At 30.3% G+C, this 22,453-nt stretch overlaps 3 protein-coding genes and 1 long non-coding RNA gene across 6 annotated transcripts; 3 read left to right on the forward strand and 1 right to left on the reverse strand.

The window, feature by feature from the left end:
* The first annotated feature begins 126 nt into the window (after window positions 1-126).
* On the forward strand, window positions 127-4,487 carry LOC112791782 (probable polygalacturonase At1g80170). The gene is made up of 9 exons (XM_025834744.3): window positions 127-547; window positions 702-830; window positions 926-1,096; window positions 1,211-1,231; window positions 1,588-1,795; window positions 2,159-2,240; window positions 2,499-2,607; window positions 2,921-3,037; window positions 3,866-4,487. Exons 1-9 carry the CDS (start codon window positions 311-313, stop codon window positions 4,166-4,168), a joined length of 1,377 nt encoding a protein of 458 aa, XP_025690529.1. The 5' UTR covers window positions 127-310; the 3' UTR covers window positions 4,169-4,487.
* Window positions 4,488-12,613: 8,126 nt separating this feature from the next.
* LOC112791784 (polygalacturonase At1g48100) lies at window positions 12,614-17,967 on the forward strand. 2 transcript variants are annotated; one of them, XM_025834748.3, is made up of 7 exons: window positions 12,614-13,363; window positions 14,886-15,017; window positions 15,451-15,678; window positions 15,805-15,849; window positions 15,940-16,147; window positions 16,858-17,048; window positions 17,325-17,967. In XM_025834748.3, the coding sequence occupies exons 1-7, from the start codon at window positions 12,956-12,958 to the stop codon at window positions 17,715-17,717; spliced, it is 1,605 nt and encodes a 534-aa protein (XP_025690533.1). In that variant the 5' UTR covers window positions 12,614-12,955; the 3' UTR covers window positions 17,718-17,967. The 2 variants fall into 2 exon arrangements, with proteins under 2 accessions (XP_025690533.1, XP_072083730.1); XM_072227629.1 differs by having other exon boundaries at window positions 12,854-13,363; window positions 14,886-15,044.
* A 395-nt stretch (window positions 17,968-18,362) lies between these two features.
* Window positions 18,363-19,063, reverse strand: LOC140181927 (uncharacterized). The gene is made up of 2 exons (XR_011877589.1): window positions 18,926-19,063; window positions 18,363-18,746 (listed from the first exon to the last, which is right to left on the reverse strand). It is a non-coding gene; the product is annotated as an uncharacterized lncRNA (long non-coding RNA).
* Window positions 19,064-19,303: 240 nt separating this feature from the next.
* LOC112791785 (1,4-dihydroxy-2-naphthoyl-CoA synthase, peroxisomal) lies at window positions 19,304-22,419 on the forward strand. Of its 2 annotated transcripts, XM_025834749.3 has the most exons (9): window positions 19,304-19,836; window positions 19,913-20,035; window positions 20,432-20,533; window positions 20,729-20,767; window positions 21,052-21,150; window positions 21,281-21,328; window positions 21,463-21,558; window positions 21,801-21,923; window positions 22,146-22,419. In XM_025834749.3, exons 1-9 carry the CDS (start codon window positions 19,543-19,545, stop codon window positions 22,260-22,262), a joined length of 1,041 nt encoding a protein of 346 aa, XP_025690534.1. In that variant the 5' UTR covers window positions 19,304-19,542; the 3' UTR covers window positions 22,263-22,419. The 2 variants fall into 2 exon arrangements, with proteins under 2 accessions (XP_025690534.1, XP_072083737.1); XM_072227636.1 differs by lacking the exon at window positions 21,052-21,150.
* The last annotated feature ends 34 nt before the right edge of the window (window positions 22,420-22,453 follow it).

Raw genomic sequence — 22,453 nt, forward strand, 5'->3', positions numbered from 1 at the left:
TGTGACCTGATCCACTTCTCTTTCAGGTTGGAAAATTAGAGATTGTGCAACTGTTAACAGTACTCATGAGTTTTGTAATTGGTTGATGAGTAAAGCAAAATGCTACAAAAATATATTTTTCCTTGTACTTTAAGTGTGGGGCATGTAGAAAATGTAACACCTTCATACACTTTCAAGCCAAGCCATAAAAGCACTCCAAATCCTTCATTTTTCAGAGCTAATCTACACATATAAATTAAAACCAAGCATTCATTCATTCATTAATCAAATCAACAACCAATCCTTGCAGTACAGCCTACAACAGGAAAACATGGACAAATTCTTCTTGGTTTCCTTATTCTGTTTGCTGATAGCGGCTCATGGAGTCACAGGAACCCTGACATGTGACAACATTGCCATGCTTGATGAACTTGCAAATATGGATACAGAAGAAAATGAGATAGAGCTCTCTGACATTCCTTCATGGACAAGTGAGCGTGGTGGAAAGGTTCTTGTGAATGTTGATAGCTTTGGTGCTGCTGGAGATGGAGAATCTGATGATACTGAGGTAAGTTCTTTTGTTATCGACAAATGTCATTATTGATTTATACCTGGAATTGCCAATGTGGTCCATTGTTTTTGCTGAACATGCACTTCACAAATTTGACAATGTTGGATAAATGTTTTGTCCCTGTTTTTTTATCTAATGGTGTTATGCTCAGGCTTTCCGAAAAGCATGGAATGTTTCTTGCTCTACACCAAATTCTGTGTTCTTAGTTCCCCAAGGACGCCGCTACCTTGTCAATGCAACAAAATTCATAGGGCCTTGTAAAGGCACTCTAATCATCCAGGTGATCATGCACGGAAATATTTATATCTTTCATATTTTATAGTTTTGCGTTATCCATGAGCTCATGTTTATTGACATAGTATTAGCATTTATCAGATTGATGGAACAATAGTAGCACCAGATGAGCCTAAGAACTGGGATTCAAAATTAGCACGCGTTTGGCTTGATTTTTCAAAATTGGAGAAAGCTGTTTTCCAAGGTGCTGGAGTTATTGATGGCTCAGGCAAAAAATGGTGGGAAGCATCTTGCAAGAAGAACAAATCTAATGTATATTTTCTGAACTTGGTCTCATTGAATTTGCTATATTTTATAAAAACTTCAGCTGCAAGCAATAACTTATTTTTCTCTCTCTATTTATTTACTTTTATTTTTATTTTGCAGCCTTGCAAAGGTGCACCAACAGTAAGCACCATTCTCTTAACCACTAATTAAATTCTACTCTCTGTATTCGGTATATCTGTTATTCTCAAATTTCAATGTAATATTTATAAGTTTCATTTTTTTTTTCATATTTATTGTCAACACTATGTTAAACATAATAAACAATAAAATGTATGCACTATAAATTAAGTAGTTGTTAAATAAGAGTATTTAGGGTATTTAATTTGGTAATTCATTCTTTATTTTGAGTTCTTTGATTATTGTTCAAATATAGTAAACCAGAATCTAGGAGGAGTATGTTCCAACTAGAAGGTTTTACAATATGTGTTATATGAAGATTACCAAATGTTGCTCAACTTTGATGGAATTGATTGCAGGCATTGACCATTGATTCAAGCTCAGGTATAAAGGTGAAAGGACTAACTATACAGCATAGCCAACAGATTCATTTTACCATATCAAGGTGTAATTCTGTTAGGATTTATGGTGTCAAAGTGTCATCACCAGATGACAGCCCAAACACCGACGGAATTCATATTAGTGAATCAACTAATGTCATAATCCAAGACAGCAAAATTGGAGCAGGTTCTGAACTTTTTCACCCTTTTGTCAACTTAGTGATTCTTGCATGCACGCAAGTTTAACAACTCATTTAGATATGTCTTCACAATAAAAGTGGTTCCATTAACTTTATTTTAAGACAGATTTATTTGTACATGGATCTTACCAACTCCTTTTTTTTTTGTATTAAAAACATGATTTATGAGTTGTTAAACTTATGTCCTTTCAAAAAAATTTCAGAATTTCTTTATTTCATTTATAGTTCAACCTTTTAAATTGGTGAAGACATTGAATTGTGAGTTCAGACCCTTAGAAAAAAGAACACACTGAATTCTTAGTGGAATAAAATCACTTCAATGTTTCTAAAGTTTATACTATGATATTCAGGTGATGATTGCATATCAATTGTGAATGCCAGTTCCAATATCAAAATGAAAAGAATTTTTTGTGGACCAGGACATGGAATTAGGTATCATCTAATCTTCAAAACAGCATTTAATGAATTCTCGTGTCACTATTTTTAGTTGCTAGGTTAAAATGTTTACATTTTTAGGCTCAGATTTTCAGTTTATTCGCTTATAATCTTATATTTTAAATTGTTATCAATTTAATTCTCTGTGATAGTTTTGTTAGTCTAAAATTTCATGCCACTTTAACAAGCTAATTAATTGACATTTTAACCTTTTTTAATTTTTATTTATTACCCAAAAAATCTAAACTTTTTCAGCATTGGGAGCCTTGGGAAAGACAATTCAACTGGCATAGTGACAAAAGTGATTTTAGATACAGCAGTTATTAAGGATACTACAAATGGTGTCAGGATTAAGACTTGGCAGGTACACCTCCTAATTGATATTTTTACTTTTTTATTTTATTTTAATTTTAAAAAATTTTGGAAGGTATTAATTCATTGCATATAGTTGAAAATTAAAAGTTTCAGTTTTTAATTAATAATTTTTACTATTGAAGTCTTAAACTAACAACTTAGTTGATTAGCCAAACCCTTAGATTTATAAAGGTTTCTACATGCACTGAAAACAATAACAAATGCATACAGTATAATAATAATAATCCATGAAAATTGATGTATATTGTATATGAGAATGACAATATTTTTCTTTCCATTGTTTTTCTCTGGAACATACACAGGGGGGTTCTGGGTATGTTCGTGGAGTACGCTTTCAGAATGTGAAGATGGAAAATGCCTCAAACCCCATTATTATTGATCAATTTTACTGTGATTCACCAACTACTTGTCAAAACCAGGTACATAATTAAAACTATAAAATGAAATTAATGAACACAGGATTGACTAAGAACTTGTATTTTTGTTTGATAGCATGCTTCACATTTTCTTGTACTTAATTTTGAAGTTTTAATGAATTAAGCTCAACACTAGGTTGATTTAGGTGATTTTGGCAGTTGATTTCCTTTAGTACGGTCTTAATTGAAGTCATGTAAATGAAAGAAATCACTTGAGGTATAATGATTTCTTTTTATACAAGTAATTTACATATAAAATTAAACGCAAACCTTTGAACGGATAATGTGTTATTTCGACCAAACTGGAATGTTTTGTAGATAAATTCTCTTGTTTTCCACCAATCACCTCTATTTGAATAATTTCAAATAAAATCTTTTCATATCATGCAGTAATAATAATGTTATGTTATGATGATCTCTTAGCCTGTGTTTGGTTTTGAAAACATGACAAGACAAGACACAAATGATAGAGACATAAAAATTAGTATTTTTGTATTTTGTTTGGTAGTAAACTGAACATAAGATAGAACATAGAACAAACAATAAAAAGTCTAACTTACCTTCATTTTTTGTCTTCACACAAAATTTAGAATAAAAAATAAAATGATAAAAAATTGATAGTGATAATAAAATAAAAAATAAAAAAGTAAATTGTATCTTCATGCAGTGTCTTTATATCCTTTATATAAAAAAGGACACAAAATATACTAATTCAGTGTTTTAAGACACAATATCTCTGTCCATGTCTCACTTACCAAACACGAGTTTGTGTTTCAGTATCCTGTCTTTATAAACAAACACAACCTTATGTACATGTGATTTTTTGGTCAGACATCAGCTGTGGAGATAAGCGAGATCATGTATCAGAACATTAGTGGGACAACAAGGAGTGCCAAGGCCATTCAATTTGCATGCAGTGACACAGTTCCATGCAGCAGCTTGGTTCTCAGCAATGTGGACTTGGAGAAGCAAGACGGCACTGTCGAAACTTACTGTCACTCCGCTCAAGGCTTCGGCTATGGTGTTGTGCACCCTTCTGCCGATTGCCTCAATTCCAGCGACAACACTTCGGAAGTTATTACAGAACCAATCACAGTCGAAGAGGAGGAGGATACTCATCACACTGAACTATAAGTTGGCTCTCTCTATTATCTCTATAGAAGCATTATTATACAGTAATGAGTAACCATTTGATTGCTATTATTATTATTTATATGAAACAAGGCAAATGAGAATGCAAGTAGGAATAGTTATGGTATGTTGGATGAGGTTTGAGGTGAGAGATCAGAGAGAAAAATCAAAGGATGTCTTGTTGACACTATACTATTAGGTATTACATTGAAACTGATTTCAGAAAAAAAAAAAAAAAACAGAGAAATGTACTAGCATTGATTGAAGAAAGAAAAAGAGACATGTATCTGATTTTATAATTTTGATTGAGATTTTATTTTAATCTTTAGTATTGTGTTCATGGATTTGATTCTTTCTGGTGATACTTTTAACATAAAGTACAATAAGATTGTGCAACAATTTTCCTTGTTATAAAATTGGTCTTTGGTTAATTTTCATCATATTATTAATTGCATGATCACTAACATATAGTAATAAATAATAGTAATGTTCTTATTTGGCCACCAGTAATTGCAAATGGACAAACACAGGACTCTTCAGGAACACTGCATTAATGTAATGTATTTGAAAACTGTGGTCCAAAGTGTCATATATTAGTTGATGAAGCCAATTGTTGGAACTGGTAGAATCCTAGAAAGGAGTTGTTTCTTTCAGTTGGTTTCTTTTACCAGACAACAAAAAAGGAGGACATAACAAAATGATGGTATTATCATTTTTATGTAACTTTAAAACAACTAGTTTATGGATCTTTTCAAACATAACCAAATTGGACTAAACTGCTAGTATTTAAAGATTCTAAAATTAATAACTGATCAAATAGGGAATTGAAGACTGCAGTGTCAATGGTCCAGTGTGGCACATGGGGTTGTAAAAAGGTGTGGATCAAGATGGGATTTTAGCATATTCACTTTAGGATTAGATTGGATAAAGATGAATACAAAGACAAAACAAATCAACAATCTTTATGTGGATACAAGGGTCCAGCATTTTGTGTAGTTTGTTATCTTACACGTGGCTCTTCTTTGGTTTTAAACCTATATGCACCAGAAAGAAATCTTCCCTAGTCTTCTAAAGCACATAAAGAAAAACTCATGATATCATATGTAACATTATGAAATCCTAAATCTTAATAGTGCCAACTAAGACCATGCATTTTAAAAAAATGCTCTTTAGTTATAAAATTTGCATGAAGTGCCAAATGGAGGTGGCCAACTTTGAGTAGTTACAAGCTTCCCTTTGACTAAGCTTATCAACTTTCATGGGGCATATATTTCCACCATATTCGAATTGGTATTAGCATATTTTAAATTGTCCATAAAAATTTGAAAGTATATTATTCTCATATTTGTTTGAAATTTTTAAATTTAATTTTTTAAAAAATAATCTTTTGTCTAAAATATAAAATTTTATTTCTCATCTGAGAAAAGATAGTAGTATTTGATACAAACATTTTTTTTAAAAATATTTGAATATAATATTTCCAACCACAATATTACAGAATATAATTATATTCTATCTTTGTTCCAAACTTTTTATGGGATTGTATATCCACTTTTTATTCTTTTATTTTTTAAATGGCTCTGGTTAGTAGTTACTATGTCACTATTATAATTATGATCTTCTGATTCTTTTGTTCCCTTGATGTATACAGCTAATAACAGCAAAAGTTATACCTGTGATAACTAAGTATGATTCTAAAGAAACTAATACGGTATAAGCAAGTGTCATATCTACAAGCTACGATATACACATGACACATTAATTATCATATTCATACGTTGTTTAATTAAAGGATAAGAATTAATAGTGTTTCCCTAAGACAAAGGAACAGATATACAATGATTAAGCTTACGACACCATTTTTATAAAATTGTCTTCTAAAAAACATACGGCGTTTCCTTTTTCCTCCTTCTCTAATCTTAAGACATTTTTTATTCGAGGAAGTATAGGGAGGTAATACATATATAATGGAGGTTAATTTTAAATTAAAATTAAAGTGTTGGATGTTTATTTAAAATTGTTTATATATATTTATTTTAGAATAGTAAAAGTATATTTGTGTGATCAGTTTTAAGTATTTTAAATTAGATGTTCGATTTAATAGAATATCATATGTTTATTATGTCTGATACTCAGATAGTTATTATAAATAGTATAAGTGTATTGTGTTTGATAAATTAGTAATATTTTATCCTAAATATTAATTTTTTAACTCATATTGGACTAAATAAATAATCTACATTGTATAAATATTCCATTAACTCTCTAGCGGAATTTTTTTTTTATACATCATATAGTAATTATTATGGAAGCTTTGATCTTTACAACAAAATGAACATTCTATAGTGGCCAAAAACCAAAAGGGTCACTTGGATGCACATGCTGAACATTAACCATAGACAAAATTATAGGCTTTTTTTTCATTTATTATTTTTTTTGGCTGTGTGTGAATATGTGTCTCATTTTCTGCCGTGGGATAAGGGTCAATGCTCCTGCCTTATAGGCCAAAAATTATCAGATAAAGGGTCTCCGAAAATTCTCCTCCAATGAAATTATTGTGATGGAGCAAAAATCTTTAGGGACTTATATATATAATCTAAAAAGAATTGTGTTCCTGTATATATCATTTTTTATAATTCTATTATATACACACAAAAAAAAATCAGTTATTCTATTCATATAAAATATATATTAAAATATATAAAATAATTATTAGTGACTATATAATTTGATTACTGTTTATATATTACATAATATTTTAGTTTTTATATTTGTATATTGTAGTTAATTTATTTTTCTCTAATATTAGATTAGACATGAAAATCGTTTAATATTTATTGGATAGATTTAGTATATAAGAAATAATTACTATACATAATATTTATCTTTAGTGAAAGTGACCCTTTATATAGGCTATGATCACAGGGAAGACCAATGGGAAACAAACAAGATATTGTCGACAAAATACACATTTGTCTTTAGTATTTATATATTTATATATTAACTTATAGAATAGGGAAATAAAAATTATGATCATTCACATTCACATGTAGACAAATGTAACTTCTAACTTCTTCCAACCGAAATTTCAAAATTCACATGCACCAAAAGTGTAACATATTAGCAACAGCTACAAGGAGAAATAATAATCTCCATTCTCCAATTGGAAAATTTCAACTCTGATTATTATTGCTCTATATATGTACATGCATGTACATCTTTTTTTTTTAAGAAAAAAGAAATTGCTCTATCACTGCTTCATCTTCAAATTCTAGAACAATCCGTGAACCAAAAGCATGTGAATCCATTGTTGAGGCCTTAATGAGGTTTCTAATTAATTATTGTTAAATGCCTGAATACTTGAATAGGTATTTAAGTTTTTGAAAATATTGCATATTTCAGTTTTGATTTCTATATATATTTTTAAAAAATATTTAGCTAAAGTCATTTGTATTATTTTTTAATCTCTACATTAAAGTAATAATACATGTATTTTAGCTTTTTATGTCTCTAAAATATTGTAATAATTTCATTATTTAAGTTACTTCAAATAATGGTTTATTTGTACTTTCTAAACCAATTTATCATACTTTTTCAGAGACAAAAATCAAATAGTTTATAAATTATTGGACCTAAGATTATATTTTTATAAAGATTAAATTATATTTTTATCAGGGTAATGTTTTGTTTTTTTGGTTCTTTTTTTTAGTCTATAAAAACATTTGTGTAATGTTCTAAAAAACGATAGATTTTAAGCAGCATGAAAACAAGGTTTTTGATAATTAAAGCCGCCAACAGTGTGTCATGTTTGGCATTTTCCGTCTCAATATATTTTCTCTTTATTTGAATTCTTAGGGAAAAAACAAAACAAAGTTGCTACGTGTGACGTATTTATGTAATTTATGTGGCGCAAATTAAATATTAAATGATTTTGTTGCCTTCTAAATTTCTTCAATAGATAATACGATAGTGCAATAAGATTATTAGAGAATGGCAAAGTGACCCTACATGAACGAGTTCCACAGTATATATATCTAATCAAATGTATTTAATATAAGAGAGATGTATAATTATTATTATTATTATTATTATTATTATTATTATTATTATTATTATTATTATTATCATTATTAAACCAACTTTTTGAAAAATCAAACAACAAGAGACATTTCACTCTTTTGGAGGTTGGTGCAAACTTGCAAAGGAATCTATTTATAGTATAAATGATTTTTATATATTTTCTTGATCACTAATTGTTTTAACAAAAGAGTGCAATTTTTGCCAATGAGTTATAGCTCAAATTACATATTTTTTTCATATTTATCTAAAAGATTGTAAGTTCGAGTTTTAAGAAAAAAAGAGTGCAATTTTCTTTTTTCTTTTTTTTAAGAAAAAAAGGCAATAAGTATGTATCTCTCTAGTTTTAAGAAAAAAAGAGTGCAAATAGGTTATGCTACTTGTACACCAAAATCAGCCACCCAAAGTCAGTCACTAGTATAAAATACATGTTAACTGATTTTGGTATACAAATAGTATTTTTCAAAAAAAAATAATTCCCTTGAATATCGTAGTAATTAGTTTTACTCTTCAAATTAGTATTCTTTAATTTTTACTAATATAAATTGTATGCTTGTTTTTTTTTCCTTTTTTCATTTTTATATATAAACATAAATAATGTACTAGCTGCTAGTAGTGGGGTAAGGAATAAATAATGTGCAAGTAACATACATTACTGTCTCAGTATGTCTCTAATTATTGGTTTGGTTCATATTTTGTTATGTATGTGGACGAACGTGTGAAGTGAAAGCATGAAGAAAATGAAATTGTTTATCATTAGTTTGTCGATGAATAATGAATCATATTCACAACAACTTAATAATAAATAAATAAATTATATATAAATCAGAATCGAAGAACCTAATCATCTTTGTGTGCATGAAGGTCACGAGAATACTTTAAAAGTTCACGAGCAATCTAATACAAATAGACCACTAAGTAACTTGTGTGGTGAACATTTTCTTCTTCCCATTCTCTATCTCTATATAAATTAATTTATCGTTATTAAAAAAATTGTTAAAAACCCTTATTAAAAATGTTACTTTTCTTTTGTACGAAGATAGAAAAACTCAAACTCGTGACCTTTTAAGTAAATACAAAAAAACTATGCTATTTGAGTTATAATTCATTGGCATTAAAAATGTTACTTTATATATAACATTTCTTGGACGCCATATAACTCATCATATATATTAGTTATGAAAATGAATTTTAAAGTTTAAACTATTTTTCTCTTTATTTTTCTAATTTTAAATAAAAGAAATTTTGGATATTTTAAACCTTTTTATTTTTAAAAAATAAATATACATTTGAATTATAGATAACTTTCGAAAACACTAACAACCCTAGAAAATCCTAAAAAATCTTAAAAGATTTTAGATAACCCTAGACAATCCTAGAAAATTTTAGTAAACTATAGAAAAGTCTAGAAAACCCTAAAAAAATCTTAAAAAATCCTAGAAAATTGTAGAAAATTCTAGAAAATCCTAGATAATCTTAGAAAGCCCTAGAAAAATTTAGATAACTTTAAAAAATCCTAGAAAACCTATTTAATTAAAATTCTTAATCATTCCTCTACATTATTATTGGATAGAATGTGAACTTCAATTATAACTATTATATAATTACTAGCTAGTACAAATATAACATATAGTGTAGGGGGAAATAAAAAAAAAAAAAGAATAAATAGTACACATGTGGTTTTAAATTTTAATGTCCTAGGGTTCAGGGGTGGGACATTATTATAAATGCATATATATATGTTGGATATAATTTTCTTTTCTTATTGACAAAAGGATATATCATATCATTGTAAATATGTGTGAGTTCATAATTACATGTATATATGCATTCTTTCAACCAAAAGTAAATAACGTTATTTATTTGTGAAATAAACTAGTCACCAATAATGAAACAGATAGAGTGACAGGTAAAAAGAAAGTACAAAATCTATTATAATCGTTGAACCAAATCAAATTGTTGTTTTAATTGAACTTCCTAACCGTACTACATACTATTGTTTATTTCTAGCTTCTATTTTATATCTTTGTTAATAAGATTTCACTCATTTAGAATCAATCTTAATTACTACATGCTATTATACCTGGAGGGAAAGGGACATGTGAAAGGGTATCTTTCAAGCTGAATAGATGAAGAAATTAACCTGCAGTGGCATTATCGTAAATATGTAGCCACCATGTTTCATGTTTCATCATATATCACCCCACCTCGTGCCTTTCTTTGTCATCCTAAACGCCAATAATAATATAAGTGTATTAAGTTTAATTAATTTCTTTATTTATTTTACTATGTATCAATCTTTTTGGTGACTTACTATGTTTCCATCAATTTATCCAATTATATTATTACCATGAAAATAAAAACAATTAACTTCCATGTTTATGTAATAATAAGCAACTCTATCTGCTATGTAAAATCTATGTTTCACTTTTTGTTGAAAGCACATCTATGTTTTGAATTTAACCATGTGGAAAGTTACTTTTTTTTAACTATTATTTTTTAAGAGAATTTAAGATTTAGAATTTATAATTTAAGGTTTAAAATTTAAAATAAAAAAATAATTTAAAGTTGATTGATTAAGTGAATGAAAAAGTGTTAAGGACAATATTTTTCATTAATATTAACCAACATTCTGGATCAACACCTTATTTCTATACCATTAAAATTTATAATTTAAAATTTAAAATTTATTAAATATTAACCTAAAATGATAAATTTATCGGTGATCTAACATTGCATGGTTGTTTATACATAATTCATAATTTTCTATGTCTAGTGAAAGAAATATGTCTATGACATCTTTTCTACTCTACAATGTGCTGACTTGCTGATTAAGTGAAATTCAAATTCTTAACTGAAATTCTTTGCCAATGCCACCTATAACATTCATTTATATTATTATTATTATTATTATTATTATTATTATTATTATTATTATTATTATTATTCACTTAGACTCTTAAAGTTACACCAAAAAATTTTCACTTTGTTGAATAAAGAAGAAAAGAAAGAAAAAGAGGGAGAATCATAAAAAGGTAAGATGGAAGGAATTAAATTATAAGTTAATAATAAGGCATGTCTGTGTCACAATAGAAATATTTGATAACAAAAAAAATTAATAAAAAATATTTATAATTTGTCTTATTTAATATTTATTAATTATTATGATAATTAATAAATATTAAATAAGATAAGTTTTTTTTTTCTTAACATTACGGATCTAACAATATAGGAATGGTTGATGGCTTAAGAAGACAAAATTAAAGTGAGAAAGAGTAGTAGTATTATAGACCCGTGAAGCTTGCATGTGACCGTATCTAAAAGATTTATAGACCCACTCACGTGGATTTCTTTTGCCATTTGCATCAAAATCTTGGTTTATTGCATTGCTAATTAATACAAGTTAATTCCTTTTTATATGCACAATTTGCATGGACCAATAAATTTGATGCACACCTCTCATAATTATTGGTAATTGACAAAAATGAATAACGAGTGACAATTTCTCTTGAACTAACAGTTCCTGTTTATTGCATCTACAAGAATCTTTTCTGAACTGATGACATGGTTTTATTCTGGTGATGCTGAAACATGCTTGCCCTTGAAGAAATCTCTGTCATTTTTCACATTTTAAGTTCTTTACAATTATTGTTACTAGGCAAACCAATATTATTGCTATACTTACTTTAAGCTAAGGAATAAAATTCAATGATACTAACTAATAAACTTGGACACTATTAATTGAGAAAGTATAGAGAACCAAAATTTAGTTAATTAATATTAGTCATCTTTTTTAATTCTAAAAATTCTATTTTTTTTGGGAATTTACGGTTTAAGAATTTATCATTTAAGAGATAGAATTAAAAATTATATAATTAAGAACTTAAAATTAAATATAAACAAAATAAATTTTAAAAATTAATTAATGTTAGCTAAAAAATGTGGTTCCTTAATAGGGTTGAGAAATTCTTTTAGGTTTAATATTGAACTAATTACTTCCTTACCAAAAATTATTCTATATATGTACAGAAATAAGAGAAAAAATTTTTAAAATTTATAATTCCTTTATAAATAAAAATAAGATAACTCATTTTTTTGTGTATTCAGTGAAGGCTTGTTAGTTATCAAGAGCATGTATGCATGGTTAAAAACTTAAAATGCAAATGGCAGTTCCCCAACTGTCACTTTGTTAGGTCACATGAAATGATGACTTTGGAGTTTGGATATGTGGCAAGCAGCCATACTGCTCATCAATTTAAACAAAAATTAAAATATAGTCCTTCTAACCAAAATTCACAAAAAGAAAAACCAATCAATTAATGAAATAGAAAAATAACAAATGGGAATGAATCATTAATGCCTGGCATTATCAAAGAATAAAATATTTTATACTTTTGGGTATGTATGTATTTGTGTGCCTGATGCACAATTATTATTATTAGGCGATTAATTTCACATGAAATTGATACTTGAGAATCGTTAAATAATTTAAATAATTTTTTATCTAACAGTTCTTAATTATCAACTTTACGTAAAATTAATTGTACAAAAATTTTTACCTTATTAATTATTATTATTAATAGTATTAGCCTTTAGGTGCTGCTTGCTTCCCTTTATATAAACTTAACCGTCACTTGTTTATTTGGCCACACAAAGAGCTACTTACTTATTCTTCTTTCTTTCTTTCTTTCTCACACTACATACGACGAAAAAATGATAGGTGGCTTTAGCTTAAAGAGCTTCACATACATTTTTGTAATTGCAATTCTTATTTGGTGTTCAAATTTTGAGTCATGCATTGCAAGGAGAGGGAGGCATTGGAGGCATAACAATAATAGAGCTTTCTCTTCTTCTCTTATGAAGAAAAAAGTCAAGAATTATGGTAATCATAATAATAATGGTGGAGGCTCAAACTCAAAACCAAAACCAAAGTCTCCATCATCACCAAAGTCTACTCCACCACCATATAAAATCACTCCTTCATTACCACCACGAATTCCCAACCCAGATTACCCTCCAAGTCCTCCAACAAAAGGTTACAACAATGGTGGCTCTTCTTCTACCACATTTAATGTGCTAGATTTTGGAGCTAAGGGTGATGGAAATTGTGATGATACCAAGGTAATTAACTTACTCACTAACTCTTCAATCTCATTACACTGAGCTAGTGCCTTTGTTACTAGTAAATTTTTATATCACTAAGTTTTTTCAGTTTGTCACATAATTCAATGCCCCCATGAGAATTCAGGGGAATGCATTATTGTTATGCCATGAAACTTGATGAGAATCTTTATGTTGCTTAAGGTTTTACGCATGCTATATATCATCCAATTATATATTACACGTTAACAGAAATAATTACTTTTCAAAAACAATAATGGTCGTCCAAAATTTTACTTTGTTAATAAATCAAAATTAAATTCTTAATTTAAACACTTAAATTTACATATTCTATATGGACATTTATTTTACTCCATCCAACTTTAGTGTGGTCCCGCTCAAATATTTAAACTCTTAGTTCTTTTACTATTAGATTGGTCCAATGTCTATAAACGCCTTCTGTTTTTGATATTCAATTAAAAAAATAGTGTGCACAATAAATAAAAATATTATTTTTATGTTAAAATTGACTATTAAAATTAATTATTATATATTTATATATAAATATATATAATTTAATTTATTTTTAATATATTTTTTATATTTTAAAATAATTAATTTTAATTTAATAACTAATTTTAATATATACCTAATATAGTTGTACATAAATACATTATTTAATATCATTCAACATTAGAAAGCAGGGGAGTTCACTCACGAGAGAACATTTGGTTAATGAAGACAATGTAAGAATCTTTTTTTTCTCTATAATAAATGTTAATGATTATGTGTGTGGTCTAATCAATTTGAACGGCAAAGTAATATTCCATTAGGAGCAACAAGAAAGGTTTGTCCTTCTGTCCTTTTTGTTTTGGGATGTTACTTTGGAGTTAACAATTTGCAAATAAAGAAACTAGAGAGTCATAACTCATAAGCTTGATTATAGATAGAAAGTTTAAGAAATGAAAAAGAATACACAAAGGTGGGACCTACTTCACAAATGATTCTCGTTAGACAGTTAGGTCACAGTCTCTTAATAAATAAAAATATGTTATTTATGTACTGTTTAACTTTTATATTTTAGATGTTTGATCTTGTTATTATATTAACAAAATTAAATATTTATCTCATTAACTATAGAAATTTAATCTTGAATAAAATAATTTTATACATTAATTTAATTATGTAACGTTACATCAATAAATCTAATTACTTTTTATACTAACTGTATAAATAATAATTAAAAAAATGAATTAGGAATGTGATTGACTGATTATATAAAATACTTTATTTAAAGTTTGATATCCTATTGCTAAATTTATGGTATCTAATTATTTTTTTCTTTTTTTTTTCAATGTATCAAATATGGAAAAGAACATTTTTTTTTTTGCCCCGGAAAATGAGTAATTTATATCACCAAATACTGACCACTTAATATAGTAAATTTTATCTTTAGTTGAACATATATATAGTTATGATATTCTACTATGGTTGTGGTTGGTGGCATTAAATAAAGTTGCTATGCATTGAAAATGCAATGCAGGCATTCGAAGCTGCGTGGGCAGCAGCATGTAAGGTAGAGGCATCAACCATGGTGGTACCAGCAGATTACACCTTCTACGTGGGGCCCATCTCATTCTCGGGCCCATACTGCAAGCCCAACATCGTTTTCCAGGTACACACAACCACCCCATCAGGAAAGGTAGCTCAGCCTGTGACTCAAACCACAACAAAATTACATTTGCATGTTCCAAAACAACCCTCACTAATTTAACATTTTAACATGTCTACTCATCATATACAAAATTACATTTACATGTAAATCTCATATTTTTGCAAATTTCAGAATAATTATATACCAAAGATTAGCAGTCAGCACCACCATCTCTTGGTATTTGTTATTCTATTATTATAGTTTAAAGGTTTATGATAGGATTAAAATAAAAAAATTCATAAATAGGATTAAAATTTTTTTCAATTAAACCCCTAAATTTTACATATTTTCAATAAAGTCCCTAAATTATATAAGAATTCTTATAGTTTAAAAATCTTATGATCAGACAACACTTTTGTATTAAGTGAGGCTAATGAAGTCATTATTTTGTTAGCTTGATGGCACCATTGTTGCTCCAACAAACTCCAAAGTTTGGGGTGGAGGAATGTTCCAGTGGCTGGAATTCTCAAAGCTAGTGGGAATCACCATTCAAGGAAATGGTGTCATTGATGGAAGAGGCTCAGTTTGGTGGAAAGACCAACCATATGATGACCCTATAGATGATGAAGAAAAGCTCATAGTCCCATTGAACCACACAATGGGGAAGCCACCACCAATGCCAGTAATTACCCTTCTTTAATTTAATTTGCTTTTGCACCTTAATATAGCATCATATCATTTCAATTAAATTCATTCTTCTAAAACTTAGGCTAATCAATTGATAATTTTACTTTGCAAATTCTACTAGGTTGAAAGTGAGCTTGGAGTAAAGATGCCAGGCATCAAGCCAACTGTGAGGACCATTCTATAATATTTCAATTTCGTTTCCATGTTTTGTTGCATTCCAAACACACTCATAATGATTGCAACCTCTCTGAATCAGGCATTAAGGTTCTACGGGAGTTTTTACCCAACTGTCACAGGCATAACTATTCAGAATAGTCCACAATGCCATCTCAAGTTTGACAGCTGCAATGGAGTCCTGGTCCATGATGTGACCATATCATCGCCGGGCGATAGCCCCAACACAGATGGAATTCACCTTCAGAACTCTAAAGATGTTCTCATCTATAGCAGCAACCTTGGATGTGGTAATATTAATAATGCATTTCAATGATTCAGGAGTTATTCCACTTTTCTCATTCATTTGAATAACAGATACTATAAGCTAAGTTTGAGGATATAGAAAAAGACTTGTGAGCAAAAATACCAGTATATTAAGATGGGTATGTAGTAGATACTACAAAGGAACAAAGTAGAGTGAAAACAAAGATTCCAAAAGGAAACAAAGAGTGAAAAAACAGAAGGAGAAAGCGTAGAGTAGATGCAAGTTATATGATCCTTAAAAAGAGCCTGACATTATCTTATCCTATCTACAGAAAAGTTGGACACTACTTAGCAACAAACAATCTCACAACTCATTGAAAATGAATAATCAGCCACATGGCACGTGTCAAGTTCAGAAGCCCAAACAGCATAATCCAAACATGAAAACTTAATACTATGTTTGTCTTATTAGAAAATAGAGCTTCAAAGATGGTTATGGTCCTGAGCCAAAGTTCTCACAGCATGTAAAACCTTGTTATAAATAATGAATGGACATGGTAAAAGAATAAAATGACAAAACACATTGATCTTCCTAATTACTAAATGATTGAATAAATTGATTGTTTTTTAAGATTTAAGATATTAGAAGTATCTATTTTATACTTCATAAAGCATTTAGGGAGATTACTAAGGTGATGTATCTTACTCTTCAAAAATTGGCTAAGTGTTGTTTCGAATTTGAACTGTTTCGCAGGAGATGATTGTATTTCCATACAAACTGGGTGCTCAAATGTATATGTACACAATGTCAATTGTGGACCAGGACATGGAATCAGCATTGGGGGCCTAGGAAAGGATAACACCAGAGCCTGTGTCTCAAACATTACTGTCAGAGATGTCAACATGCACAACACAATGAATGGTGTCAGAATCAAAACATGGCAGGTAAAATTGCATTAAAATATATAGTCATAATTCCCAAGATTCCTGAATTTAAGGTAAAGAAAAAACATCTGGAGTAACACTTCCAATGTGCAGTAAGCATTTATTTTGTTATAGCCTACTATCCAGTAGTATACCATTTCTGTGTTGTTATCAATTTTGAGTATGATTCAATCAAATCCTGCACAGTTCTCTCTCAATCCATGTACTGCATCACTTCCAAGATCTGAGCTTGATGAAAATGGTTAAAGTCATACTAATTAAGTGACATTTATGCAGGGTGGATCAGGTTCTGTGCAAGGAGTACAATTCTCAAACATTCAAGTTTCCGAAGTTCAGCTCCCTATTGTGATCGATCAATTCTACTGCGATAAAAAATCCTGCTCGAACCAAACAGCCGCTGTGGCGCTAGCAGGAATCAATTATGAAGAGATAAAGGGAACATACACAGTTAAGCCAGTACACTTTGCATGTAGTGATAGCCTGCCTTGCGTTGATGTTTCTTTGACCTCAATCGAGTTAAAACCAGTTCAAGAACAATACCACCTGTATGATCCATTCTGCTGGCAAACTTATGGTGAATTAAAAACTCCGACACTGCCACCAATTTCTTGCCTTCAGATTGGGAAGCCGCCGAACAATCGGATTCAGACAGATCGTGATTTATGTTGATTTATCTTAGATATTATTTCAAAATGGTTAGCAAGTTAGATAAAGCATGTATATTTTAGAAGTTCTATATAATAGGAAATTTTCTTCAATAGGTAATATTGATTTACTATTGTGAGAGAGTATACTGGCCCTGCTTTTAGCAAGAGGCCAATAATAGTGTGAAAAGCAGCTATGTAACTATGGCATATTGCCTATGTGTGAGCTATTATATTATATATACAAGTGTCAACATCTACAGATGCAACTAAAATATCATATTTTATATAAGTCAAATATTATGAAATTTTAATCCAAGGACAACAAGACCAGAACATAGTAAGCTGTAGAACATCAGTTTCCTGAACTATAGAAAAGAATGACTAACTATATATATATATATACACACACAAATGCTAAATAAACTAATAGAGTTTTGAATTTTAAACTACGCTAACAAACTATCAGAATTTTGAATTTTAAACTTAACGGAGAAAAATGCTCATGCATGACATGAACAAAGAAAGGAAGATGACACCAAGCATGAATAATGGAAAAAACGTCAAATTATATATCGGTGATTATGATGAGGATTTAATATAGAAAAAGCAAAAATATCAACTGCATACAGATGCACTCGTAAATGGAAGCTTCCAACACAAGCTCAAATATCAAGCTGCCAAAAGATTAAGGATAAACTCTTGGTTATAACCTTCTCAGAAATCATGTTTCTTGAAATACAATTTCAAATATTGAAATAAATGCCTCCTAAGAATTCATGTTCAAACAAAAGAAGAGAAGATACCTTCCTCTTTTGTAACTCAGCTCTATCAATGTACAATTTTAGTTAAAAACACAGCAATGCATCAACCAAGCGGTTCTAGTCTTTAGAGTAACTCAACCATGAACCTACTGTGCCTTGGCCCCATAATCAAGTACTGATGAAGCACAAGACTCCATCAACCAAAACTTTTCAGTCATGTATTGAAAAAGCTCTGTTAAAAATCAAGGAAGATTCTGTGTTACCACTTACCAGACATCCGCTTTTACTACCTGTCACATCAAAATATTAAATAACAGTGCTATCAAAGGAAGAACTTCCAAATTAATATTCTCAGTTACAGTGATGCAGATCATTTGCATTATTTAGGAAATAACCATAAAAAAGTACTTGCATGTTTTTTTTCCATTCAAAGGAAAGAAAGCATGACGAGAGAACAAAAACGGCTTACTTGCCAGAAATCAAATCAGAATCAGCAACTTTCACCAGAGTTGGATCTCTTCATGAAACAGAGGCTCCAAAATTATGAGTTAAAACGAAAGAAACTTGGTACTCGAATTGGACAGACTAAGTTCCCCTTTTGTAATACTCCGAAGTTAGGTCATATTCTTCTTGCACTAAAACTGTTCGATGAATTGCCTCACTCACCTGTCAAACAAAATTTCCGCTAACCTACGTGCTCACTCCCTAACAAGTTGCATATCAGAATAATTAATTAATAAACTGATGTGTTAATCTGAATCATTTCACATTAAACACCAAACTCATATGACATATATAATATATTGACTTAGAAATTATTTATTTATTGTTTTCACTTTTCAGAAGCACACACTCTTTTTTTGGCGCGAAGTCAACAGTAACTGTGCCGTTACAGTAACTCTCTTTCCCCTTATCAGCTTATCTTATCCAAAAATTCGGTATGAAATCTTCCAATCTACTCTCTCCCTTTAATTTCAATAAAAGTTAGGGGGGAAAAGAAAAAAAAGCACCAATGCTTTATGCTTCCCTTCATTCGTGCATAACTAAGTAACTAACCATAACTTTATCTCTCACAAAAAAGCTTCAATGGCAGAGAAGAAGAACCTGCTTGTACTTAACACCGTGATCAGGAGACTCACCTCCATAGTCAACCACCTTGGTGCCTCTTCTCAATCTGATCGCCCTTCTCTTCATCCCCACAATCAACTCCAACTTGGCCTCTGTGACTCTTCAACTTCCCGGAATGATAGCTACGAACGTGTTCACGGTGATGTTCCCTCCCACGACGTCGTTTGGAGGGTCATAGCTTCCGATGCTGACTCCGACAAGGAGTTCACTGACATCATCTACGAGAAGGCTGTTGGGGAAGGCATAGCCAAGGTTTGGGTTTCAGCTTTCAACTTTTTCAAGTTCAGTTTTATTTTGGATTTTTGTGATTGGGTGAGTGTGGTTGCAGATTAGTATTAATAGGCCTGAGAGAAGGAATGCCTTTCGACCCAATACAGTTAAGGAACTTATTCGTGCTTTCAATGATGCCAGGCATGATAGCTCTATTGGGGTTGTCATTCTTACTGGCAAGGTATGCCTCCTCCCTACTCCAGTGTTTTTTCAGAAATTTTGTAAATTGGTGCGTTGACCTCAAAAATTAAGGTTAATTGAGATGGATTCAGGCCAAATGATTGGGGTTGATGCCCCTTTTGACTAGAGTTTAATTTTGATACACTATTATCCAATCAATTCTACTCTCTTAGAGTCGGATGATCATCATTCAAGTGATTGGTGTTAAAATGAGTTTAATTGAATGTCAGTGTATTGCATCAAATTAAATCCTTCCTTGATTATTTTAAACATGATGCTTCCAGTGAAAAGGACATTTGGCCATGTTGTTGTCACTTTGACATGAATGGAATATTCACATTTTATGTGCAAACTAGTGTGAACTTGAGTGATGTTGATTTGCCAATTTATTTTGTAGGGGACCAAGGCATTTTGTAGTGGTGGTGACCAAGCTTTGAGGACAGCAGATGGTTATTCTGATAATGAAGATATTGGTAGCCTTAATGTGTTGGACTTGCAGGTTTATTGATTGTTGGCATTTTTTTGTTGAGGCAATTAGTAGTGTTATTATGCCAATTTGGAATACGATGATAGCTGCGTTCAAGGAACATTTGTTTGTGACAGTTATATATGCTGTATTTATCAAGTTACGTGAAAACCATTTGTCCCTCTCTTTCTCTGCTTTCTTCTTATCCATGCTTTTCTCCCTTTGCAGGCAGTGATTCGCCGCCTTCCAAAACCAGTAATCGCAATGGTACTCTCTGTATACCTACCTTTATGCTTGTACTGGCTTCCTTAATTATCATGTAGTCTTGATACCTTAAACTCATGGTTAATCATATCTTGAACAATAGTTTTTAGATGACTTTTTTTTTCTTTAAATTCCTGGAAAGAAAGAACAAGGTTACTTCAAGGGCCTACAATTCTAGGCCTAAAAAAAATTCAGTTAGTGATACATGTCTAGTTTTGGTTTTTTTTTTTTTTTTTTTCCCCTAGAGTCTAGTTATATGCAGACAATTTTCCTAATATTAAAAACAGGTAGCAGGTTATGCTGTTGGAGGAGGACATATATTGCACATGGTCTGCGATCTAACTATTGCAGCCGATAATGCCATCTTTGGCCAAACTGGTCCTAAGGTGCATTGCTAATTTCTTGAAGACACTAATATAAAAACGGAAGCAAACTTATATTGCTCTCCCCTGCACCTGTTTGTAATAATACTCCATCATGAATTTGTAATGTGTTCTATCCTTGTAATCGTGAAAGGTGGGAAGCTTTGATGCTGGTTATGGAAGTTCCATCATGTCCAGATTGGTAAGAAATAAGAATTACATGCTACTTGTTTTACTAACAATTCATCACATTGCATTAGTTGTTAAGGATTGAATGTTTTTTCATGCTAGTGTTTCTCATTTCAAAGGGATAAAAAGTGAACAATACTTAAACAGGTAGGTCCAAAAAAAGCACGTGAAATATGGTTTCTCACTAGATTCTATACAGCTGATGAAGCAGAGAAAATGGGCCTTGTTAATACTGTTGTGCCAGTAAGTTTATTTCAATCTACCCTATTCTAATTATAATAATGTTTATATATTTCAATGTTTAAGAAAAAAACAATTTGATATCATTCAAATATTTCTCATCTATATATTTCCTATGAAATTCATATATAACTAAAAACTCCCATGGACTTTTTAGAACTCACTAAAAAAAGCAATGATAGATAGACAGATACTCTAGCATCAGCACAGCGCATTTACGAAATGTAATGTTTTTGTTTGTCTAGCTTGAGAATCTAGAAAAAGAAACGATAAAATGGTGTCGGGAGATACTCAGGAACAGCCCAACTGCACTTCGAATTCTCAAGTCAGCGCTTAATGCAGTGGACGATGGGCATGCTGGACTTCAGGTATATCATGATTAATTTTTTCATCCATTAGTGTTATATGCTGTATGCAATTTCTAAAAGATGATTCTGAATGTACCAAGCCTCCAATGCTTTGCAATGATCTATATTTCCTTTAGCTGAATGTGAAGTTTCGCTACTTGGTATTTCTTTTCAGTTTTCACCCTTGGGGTACATATACATGCCTATTTTAATTTGTATTTTCATATCAAATTGTATTCATAGGAAATGGCTGGAAATGCAACCCTGATATTTTATGGCACTGAAGAAGCTATTGAGGGAAGGACTGCATTTATGCAACGCAGACGCCCTGATTTTTCCAAGTTTCATCGGCGACCTTGAATTCTAAACTGATTTGCTGTCTCTTATCTCTTGTCCTTAATTTAATTGGTCTTTGGGATACAAAGCTATTATCCCAAATCATTTACTTGTCCTGCTTGTTAAGAAGATGAACCACTCAAATAAATGAGAGCAAAGATCTCTAATCATTTTTTCTTAATGCCTATTCTTGATCCTTGATCTTCTGCATGCGA

This window comes from Arachis hypogaea, chromosome 3 (genome assembly GCF_003086295.3).
Source record: "Arachis hypogaea cultivar Tifrunner chromosome 3, arahy.Tifrunner.gnm2.J5K5, whole genome shotgun sequence".
Taxonomy (NCBI): Eukaryota; Viridiplantae; Streptophyta; class Magnoliopsida; order Fabales; family Fabaceae; genus Arachis; species Arachis hypogaea.

Bases quoted from the DNA above. Each gene is read 5' to 3' on its own strand.
- LOC112791782 (XM_025834744.3), top strand. From the start codon at position 311: ATGGACAAATTCTTCTTGGTTTCCTTATTCTGTTTGCTGATAGCGGCT. The intron at 548-701 runs GTAAGTTCTTTT...TGTTATGCTCAG, and splicing joins GAGAATCTGATGATACTGAG to GCTTTCCGAAAAGCATGGAA. The intron at 3,038-3,865 runs GTACATAATTAA...TTTTTTGGTCAG, and splicing joins CAACTACTTGTCAAAACCAG to ACATCAGCTGTGGAGATAAG.
- LOC112791784 (XM_072227629.1), top strand. From the start codon at position 12,956: ATGATAGGTGGCTTTAGCTTAAAGAGCTTCACATACATTTTTGTAATT. The intron at 15,045-15,450 runs GTAGCTCAGCCT...TTATTTTGTTAG, and splicing joins CAACCACCCCATCAGGAAAG to CTTGATGGCACCATTGTTGC. The intron at 17,049-17,324 runs GTAAAATTGCAT...ACATTTATGCAG, and splicing joins TCAGAATCAAAACATGGCAG to GGTGGATCAGGTTCTGTGCA.
- LOC112791785 (XM_025834749.3), top strand. From the start codon at position 19,543: ATGGCAGAGAAGAAGAACCTGCTTGTACTTAACACCGTGATCAGGAGA. The intron at 20,768-21,051 runs GTACTCTCTGTA...TATTAAAAACAG, and splicing joins CAAAACCAGTAATCGCAATG to GTAGCAGGTTATGCTGTTGG. The intron at 21,329-21,462 runs GTAAGAAATAAG...ATACTTAAACAG, and splicing joins GTTCCATCATGTCCAGATTG to GTAGGTCCAAAAAAAGCACG.